The 9,523-nt window shown below is 35.7% G+C and overlaps 1 protein-coding gene across 7 annotated transcripts in view; it reads left to right on the forward strand.

Moving 5' to 3' along the window:
• The window catches only part of ASB3 (ankyrin repeat and SOCS box containing 3), a 92,494-nt gene extending 85,071 nt beyond the window's left edge, over window positions 1–7,423 (forward strand). For all 7 annotated transcript variants that reach the window (XM_082358217.1, XM_082358223.1, XM_082358221.1 and 4 more), the window contains one exon: window positions 5,674–7,423. In XM_082358217.1, the coding sequence (XP_082214343.1) occupies window positions 5,674–5,879 (206 nt within the window). In that variant the 3' untranslated portion in view covers window positions 5,880–7,423. The remainder of the gene's footprint in view (window positions 1–5,673) is intronic.
• Window positions 7,424–9,523: the final 2,100 nt, after the last annotated feature.

The raw sequence follows: 9,523 nt of genomic DNA on the forward strand, positions 1-9,523 counted from the left end.
TGCAAGTAGGAAATATGGTATACTAAGTTGGAAGAAGATATATAATATTTATAACATGTCTCAGCTTAAGGTTTTTTTAAGATTCTGTTTCAGTAAGAAAATATAAATAATGTTACTTTTCTGAGAGCCACTAAAGGAAATATGTACCAGAAAGGATATATTTGCAACAGTAATGACTTATTTAATAGAAAAATGTTTTTTTGGAAAAGCTATGTAAGACTGACTGCTAATGGAGTGGCTTACTTTTCTGTAAATGTGAGGAAATGGAGATAACATCACACATGAAAGGAGTTTATTGCATCATTAATAGTCAGGCTAATACAGGAAAGGAGTTGAAACCAGAATTGCATGAAGTAATACTGTTGTGAATAATTTTATAAAAACAAGACCTTTAAAATATATAGTCTTTGTAGTACTTTATGATGAGATGGGAGTGACCATGATTATTGTTTATACATCCAGATGTTTGCTCTTTATCTTGTGACAATATAAAAAAGAACCCTTGAACTTAACAATGAATTATGTACTTTTCTTTTGCAAAAATAAAACTGTTCCAATTTTCTTAACCTTTTTTTTTTCTTGGTAATAAATAGCTATGAATAGTATGAAACCTAGTACATATTTCCTAAAATTCTGTTGATTTAAGGTAAAAATGATATTTTAACTGAGTGAGAAAGCAAACTACTTTCTGAAGGAAACTTTGCTACGGGAAGATGATTTCAAAAACAGATGCTGGGAAATATTTCTATTGTTATGTGATTTTCTTGCCAAAAACAATGTGCATCACCTAGAAAAACTCTGGTATTGACACACTTAAAATACTTGGAAACAGTTTCCATAGATTTTGAATGCATTTAATAAAAATGTGAAAAAATGAAACTTTCTAATTAGCTTGTAAACTGATGGATACCAGGAAAAAATAGAAATTTACCAGTTGAATTTTGATAAAAGTTTTGCATAATTGCTAGATGGGATAAGTTAGTATCCTGATTAGTTCAGCTAAGCCACGATGTACTCCTCCCGTCTGAATCTACATGGTTTTTGTAAGATATTTTTTTAACTACATGAGTAGATTGGACCTAGAACCAAATCTTGGACTTGCCATGTCACTACAAATTAAATTAATGAAGCTTAGTCAGTCACCTTGCTTTTGTTAAAATATTATTGTTAACATATTTAGCAAAAGTAAAAAGGGTTTTATACCGTTAATAGATAAATGAAATTATTTTAAATATGTACCTTATTTCATTTTAACTTATTCTTTTAATTTTATGTATTTTATTTGTACTTAGTGTAGATAATGTTAATTTAATAGTATACATATATAATTTATATGTACGTAAATATCCATACATTGGGGTTATGTACTCAAGACTTTTCACTAATTGGGCATGCAGTCAAAAAAAATTTGGAGATCACTAGATTAGATGGTGCCTAGGATTTGTATGGTATTTTACAGTTTATAAAATGCTTTTGCAAGTGTGTTCTAACTTGAACCTTATCAACAACCTTTTGATGCAGAGGGGTGTCAGTTATGTTCATTTTATAGATGAGGTATTATTCCCATTTCATAGAAAAGGAACTGAAAGTCAGAGCATTTAAATGACTTGCTGCAGGTCACACAACTAGTTAATAATGGCTCATCAACTCCAACTCCAGGCTTATTACTGGGTGGTGCTCTTTCCATTCATTCCATTCATTGCTGTTCTACTGGTCATTCTTTAAGTTTTGATTTCCTGCCCTAATCTGTCTCTTATTTGTTCTTCAGAGTCCTCAGGTTGTTGCTTTTTTAATTTTGTCCAAGTTTTTAGTTGTAGTCAGTGGGAAAGAGAGAGACTGTACAAGTAAATTAAGAAGGACTGGGAACAAAAGGATGGAACCATAAAGACATTATATTAATGATGATAATACACATTGTAGTAGATGGCCCAAAAGTCAGATAAATACATTTGATGTAGAAAACCATGCAGAGGAACCATAGAAATAAAGTCTAGGCAGATACATCATTTGAATATTGGCATGAGGGCAGGCTAGAGATTAATGGTTATAGGAAATATAGATAATGGGTGTGTATGATGTACATGTAGTTCTGTGCTATAGTAAACTTGGCATTAACAAGAATAATGAATTAAGAATTGTGGAGTTTAGTCTGATCATTGTTTTGATTTTAGTACAATTCCATAGAACATGTGGGCTTCTATTTTGATTGTTCTGTGTATGTACAACAAAATTAACAAAATTAAAGACTTTATATATATAGAAAAGTTGCTTATCTAACAGATCTAGAGATAACTGGGTTTAACATTACTAATTTGAAACTAATTGGGTCAGAAAAGTGACTTAAAAGTATAGTATGGTTTCAGACATCATTTTCTAGACTATGATCAGTGCCATAATGTAGGAAAAGAGAGATTTATTTAAGAAATTAAAATCTGATATTAACAAGTTTTCATGAAAGTTATGTTTTACATACAGCTTCTGGGCTATTCCATATTTTGTACATATATATATTAAATGTATGATTCTTTAAATCTATTTTTTTAATTTATTTTATTTATTTATTTTTGGCTGTATTGGGTCTTCGTTGCCACGTGCGGGCTTTCTCTAGCTGTGGCGAGCGGGGGCTACTCTTTTGCAGTGCGTGAGCTTCTCATTGCGGTGGCTTTTGTTGCAGAGCCCAGGCTCTAGGCACGCGGGCTCAATAGTTGTGGCACATGGGCTTAGTTGCTCCACGACATGTGGGATCTTCCTGGACTAGGCTCGAACCTGTGTCCCCTGCATTGGCAGGCGTATTCTTAACCACTGCACCACCAGGGAAGTCCCCTGGACTTTTCCATATTATAAATTCAAGGCATGACTTGATCTTCTCTCAGCCTGGTGGCAACACATCTGGAAATACTATGCATCACTAAAACTTTCATAGGAATTTTGCGTGCTTTGAAATATTGCATATATGATTATACAGTTCCAGTAGTATTCACTGGCATATTAAACTAAGATGGCACTGACGGGTATATTATTGTCTGTGTTAATAGTCCATAGATGAAAGACTCCCTCAAGTTCAAATGAATACAGTTCTTACCTCTAATTGTTCATCAGGCCAGCGATTTATTTTGCTCACAGGAGAAAAACCAAAATGGTGCAGTTGAAATTGGAACCAGTAACTGAAGTAGCTATACCCTTTCCTTTTTTATTATTAAATGGAAAGATCTCCCAAAACTTAACAATAGTTTCAGTGGTTTAGAAGTTGTCAGAGAATTATTTTGGGCTTATCACAGTTTAGAGGACCCTAGACTTGGGGTCAAATCATTTGGATCTAGTATCAGCTCTGTTGCTGTATGATGTCAACACAGGCAAGTCACTTAAGCTTTCCATAACAAATGTGTTTTGGTCCAGTTTGGCTTGATCACAGATGATTAAGCTTCCACACACATGTCAGCATAAACAAACAAATGGTTTATTTAGCTGTAAAAGATAGGGCTGCAGTGATGTAGTCAGATGGCCTTTTGGAAAGGCCTGTCTGCACTGCAGGAGGCTGTGGGACAGCCAGAGGAACACTCCCCAGTCAGCCTGAGGAGTTGTAAGTCAGTGTAGTCTGTCAAGTTGGTGAAGCTGGAGAAGTGTTAAGGATTCCTTAGCTCCAAGTGAGCAGCTCTCCTCCAGGTTACACAGCCATCCTTTGTCTTCCTTCTGGGTGTGTGGTGAGTATCTACATTAACAAGAATGTGCAGAATGAAGAGATTTCAATTTAACAGGATGCATATTAAACTCTAACCGAACAGGAGTAACAATTCTCTTAACCAGTCTCACTGTGATCCACACAATCTAGTCTTGTCATTTTCTCTGTCAGTCCCATCTGACTATACCTATGGCATGCTCAGGGTTTGCAGCTGATAGGCCACTTTCCAGTATGCCAACATACTTTTGTCCCTACCAGCTGAGTTTTGTGCTTACCAAGAATCAGTTATGCTCATTTCTAAAACTTTTATTACATTTGTGCATACCCATTGACATTAGGACCAATTATTGTTCCTGATCTCAGTGGGTGAGAGGGCTTCCTTATGTGTAGTAGTTGAACATGGGCAACCTACTTGTTGAAATTGAACCTGCTTACTACTCCTTTGGAAAACTGTGGAGGTTTGCAGTTTGAGCATGCTTTCCATGTGGTTTCCTGCTAATCTCTCTAGTGCTCCCTTTATCTGTGTTTTCTCATCTTAGAAGGGAGAATGATGATTCTTCCTTTAAGTTTACAGAAAAGGTTAAAATTTAAACAATATATAAATATGGAAACAATGAAAGTAAATGTGCTATATATTGTAGATGCTGTAGTCTTATTGTTTATAATGGGAAGTCTATGTGACTCATGGTTTAAGGAAATACTCTTCTTCCACTCAGGTTTTATGTACAAAATCAGATAACTCTGTTGCTTTTCTTATTTGGCATTTTGAAACACTGTGGATTGAGGAGTTTCCCAAACCCTGAATGAACTAAACTAAACTTAAACCAATAAGCTGAAACTAAAATGTAAGATGATGGACTAACTTCAGTGGTTTGGAAGATGTTGAAGATGTTAGAGAATTAGCATGTCTCAGGCCCTGTGGGTTATTACAGTTTAAAGAACCCTAGACTTGGAGTCAGACCAGCTGGTCTTATATCAGCTGGGCTCTTGATAGTGCTTGTCTCTGCTGCTCTGATCCTGGCCTGTTAATCATTGGTACATTTCACAGGGATTTACAAAAGATTTCTTGGACTAATAAAAGGCATTAGATTTGATTCACATAAAACCACTAGCTGTTTTTAGTGCCCTTAGTTTTCATGGACATTAACTTCTTTAGTTAACACTTTTCGTCTTGGAAAGCAAAACCAGTATCTTACGATTCTTAATCAAGTGTATGTGGGTTATCCTTTAATTGGTTATTAGCTTTTGGCAGCAGTGGTTTTAGCATGTGTACGTACACATGCACATTTTGGGGTCATATGCACTTGAGTTTGAATCCTGGTCTACCATGTACTAGATGTATGACCTTTGGAAAGTTACTTTAAACCTCTTTTTAAACCTCTGTTTTCTTATCTCTGTGAGAGCATGATAATATCTACCTCACAGGGTTAATGAAGATAAAAAGAGGATGTGTATCGGCATACAGCATAGTAGGCACTTGATAGATGGTCCTTTTCTCTTTTTGTCAGTTTTAAAATTTCATTCTGTATCATGGATAAAAAGAGCAAAACTTATGTAAGCTACATTTTTATTCACTTGAATGTGGTAGGTCTGGAGACTATTTGCAGTGAGAGTAAGAGGGAAGTAACGTTTGCTACTGTGTGCTTCTATCATTTCTAAAGTTAGATCACCCATTTCTTAAGTCTGAACTGGTATTGGCAGAAATTTAGAATTTGAACATTTAGTTTTATATGGCCCTGGGTACTGACTTTGGAATGTGTGGTCAGAAATCGGAGGAAGAAGAACCCGGTGAAGGCTGTAAAAAAGAATAAATAAATAAAGTTTATTTTGGTCATCCTGGCCCAAGTAATCTTTTTTCAAAAGTAAGTCTAAGTAACATATCACTTCTCTTCTACTACGCAGACGTGGGGAAAAAAAGGGCATTTACCTTAATGTACTGTTATATCTTTCTGGTTCAAACATTTTTATCTTCCTTTTTTTGTTTGTTTCTCCAGCCTCTGTTCCATCCCTGACCCACCTTTGTCGTTTGGAAATTCGGTCCAGTCTAAAACCAGAGCACCTACGATCTAACAGTTTTATCTGTCAGTTGCCACTTCCCAGAAGCCTACATGATTATTTGCTTTATGCAGAGGTTTTGAGGATGAATGAAGTTCCAGAACTGGCAGTTATTCAAGATGGAGAAATCAGTGAAGCTACTTAACACAGGTCATGTCTTACTCTGAAAACCACCAAGATAAGGAGCCATGGAGTACAAATTCTTCACGATTTTATCGTCACAGAAGATGATTTTTGTTTGTGTGGTTAGTTAGATTTTAGAGGGCAGTAGTTTAATGCAAATGTTTACAACTAAGCTTCCTGGTAAAAAAGTATAAACCTCACTAATGTTACTTTATTGTAGTTTTATCATCAGTACACTTTATGTTGTAAATTACCTAACCATTTTCTGCTTTATTCTGTTAATGAACTGTGGCTAAACATGGCCTATGTCCACCTATGATTCTGTGTTTACCTAGGGCTAGCATTTAGAAGAGAATGCATAAAACTTCACTGGAAGTGTACACACAGTGGAGTGGAATCTCTCTTATGTTTATAAAAGAACTATCTTATATTCTATTCTCATCTCTTAATTCAGTTGAAATTCATTGGCTTTTCACAGGTAAACTCAGGGGAGAATTCTTTCCTTAAAGACTATAGAAAATGAATCATTTTGCTGTTGTTTTTTTTCCAGTTCCTTGATACTCTCTTTGGCTAAAAAAGATTCCTGTTTCTGCAAAGGCAAGAACAGACCTAAACTCAAAGATATGCTCAGTTGAAAAAAAAAATTAGGTTGGTATTGAGATAAATGTGCATTTTACCACATTTACACAGTATTAATTAGGAGACTGGGAGAGACATTTCTGTGGTACCATCTTTAAAGAAAGGTATGTATTCCTGAGTTACTCAATATCAAATAAAACTGAAGCTCCATTCAGCCTCCAAATCAGAGGGCAGCTTTGATCCTATGAAGCAATGATTGCTAGTTCTATTAATGTTATAGTGTGTTTCCTTTTTGCTATCTGGATACATTATCAAATAGTCCATGAAATTTAAACCTTAACATCCTAGGTTAATGAGACACTGCCTCATTGGTTTTGCAATTGCTCGATATGAATCTAGAGTCAGAGAGGACTGAACACCATATCAGGTGAGCTATGGTAAGAGGCTGTGGGCAATAGTCTTGAGAGAAAGGTTATAAATGCGTTAATGTTGTGATAGACAACTAGAGATGGGGTCCAAAGGAGGGCAAGTATTCTGTCCTATTGGGATCCTGTGACTTAAAATAGATGGGAGTAGGTTAGCCAGATTCATCTCTGATAGGCTTTTGCTATTTGGTAAAAGCAGTGATGATGGCGTACCAAATGATGGAGACATTAAGGTCCAGGGGGATGACTAAATTCAGCACAGATTAGAGCTGTAGTTGCTGCCTGTGGGGTGGGGATAGAGTTTGACTGTAGTTATACAGGCAGAGATAAGGGTGGATATGGAAAAACAGGTGGAAATTCTGATAGTTACTAAATTCTAAAAAAGTATGTACTATGTAATATTTTTAAAATGTCTGTATTTTTCCAAACCCTAAGTCTCTGATTTTAACAAAACCAGTTTTTTGTTAGGGTCCAATGTACATAGAATGTTTACATTTGAGGGTGAATCTTTTCATGTGTTTTTGTTCATGTTCAAATATGTAATAAATTCAACTACTCATAACTTAGTGAGCTTTTATTCTTAAAAATCTCAAAATATTTCAGATACATTAAAAACCCTTAGTATTTAAAACATAAATGATTTTACATACTGTATAAATGCATCTTTCTTTTAGACTATTTTATAATACAACATTTATGATTTTTATGACTAATAACAAGGACTCAGTGAGAAGTCTAATCTAAAAGTACCTAAAGGTAGGTGAATTATAGTCACAGCTTCTGATCAAAATGATACATCCAGTTAGTGTGAACTTTAAGCTCTGACCTACATGCACCATGGTGCTTTAATACTCTTAAGGTCACAGTGAACCTGAGGAAGAACTCCATACAGTAGTTTTCTAATGGTGGTACATATCCAGAGCAGGACGCAAATTGGTTTTAATAACAGTTGTCAGGAGTTTACCCTTCCTTGATCTGATGTTGTCCTTTAAGTATATTTCCTGCTGATCCTTCCTGTCATAGGACATCTTTCTGTGATCATTTGATGTAATAATGGTAATCTGGACATCATTTCTTTTTTTTTTTAAAGTAACCTTTTTATTGACATTTAACACACATATATAAAAAAGGACACAAATCATAAGTATACAGATTACAGTTGACCCTTGAACAACATGGGAGTTACAGGCGCCTACCCTCCGCACAGCTGAAAATCTCCATATGACTTATAGTCAACTGTCTGTATCCATGGATTCATCCAACCATGGAGCCAATCAACTGCAGATTGTGTAGTATTGTAGTATTACTGTTGAAAAAAATCTGTGTATAAGTAAACCTGCACCAGTTCAAACATGTTGAAGGGTCAACTGTATTTTTACAAAGTGAAAACATTGCATAATCAGCATGCAGTTCAAGAAACAGAATTATTAGCATCCCAGAAGTTCCCTTTGTGGCCCTTCTAGTCACTGTGCTCTTGCCAGAAGGGTAACTACTCTTCTGGGTTCTAGCACCAAAAATCAGTTTTTCCTGGAATCATCCACTATGCTGTCTTTTGTTCCTGTTAATTTTGTGCACATTTTCAGATTCATTTGTGTTACTGTATATAGTTATAGTCATTGAACTTCATTTGTTCGTTTCCCTCTCCCTTCTGCCCAAGTAGCAAGTGTCTTGATATGCAGCTTTCTGGTGGCCCTACTTCCCAGATCAGGTATACACTTCTGTTGTCCCATGACCACCTGTGACATTCATAATCTTTGACAGGCAGCCTAAGTGTCATATTTATGTCACGTGATAAGTTGATATCTCTAACTTTAGATCTGTTCTTCCCATCTAAGTCTATCTGTAAACCTGTATGAAGATCATGTTTTATAGATCTTCAAGTATCATGTCAGGTACAGTTTCAAGACCGCTGAGTATTTTTGATTGGTTACTCTCTAAAATTCTACTGTATTTTGTTGGTCCTCAAAAACTTATCATAAAAACTGTGATAAGAATGTAAATAACTATGTATCTTCTCTGGAACAGTGGACTTGGTTCCATCAGCATGGGGTATAGAAAGAAGTTGAGAAAATCCTTCTAAAAGTTTGCCCTTCATTTTTATACTCCTCTATATTTTTGGAGGTATATTCCCCTAATTATATTTCTTGTTTGGTCATAGAAATATTTGTTTGAAGAAGCACTCTCAGTATGATTATTGCTAGCAGGTCCCTAGTACTACTGCGGAAAGGTTTTAAATAGTGGGAATGGTTGGTTGAAGGGCTAGTGAAGTTGCTAGTAATGTAGCCATTTCCAGTTTTATGATCAAGTGTTTTAGATCTAACAATTTGTGAGAATAACCAGTAAAACTACACACTGCCTTCCAGTTTCATGGGTCCATCCTCTATATAAAGTAAATGGAAGCTCAGCCTGCTAGCCTATCCAAATACTCAATTTAAAGAGGATCTGTAAGCCAAAGGGATCTCTAAAACTTTACCTTTGAGCTGGGGATGTAATAATAGAGACACCTTTGGTACTGTTAATTCCCCTGAATTTCCTGTGCTAGAGCACTTGCCTCCTCCCTTCTCTCTTATCCCAAGCAGCTAGTCACACATAACTGAGGTGTCAAGACTATGTGTAGGTAAGAGCCCAAACCAAGAGATTCCATTACTCGTGACTCTATATG

The sequence above is a fragment of the Balaenoptera borealis genome (genome assembly GCF_965194805.1).
Source record: "Balaenoptera borealis genome assembly, chromosome: 15".
In the NCBI taxonomy this organism is placed as follows: domain Eukaryota; kingdom Metazoa; phylum Chordata; class Mammalia; order Artiodactyla; family Balaenopteridae; genus Balaenoptera; species Balaenoptera borealis.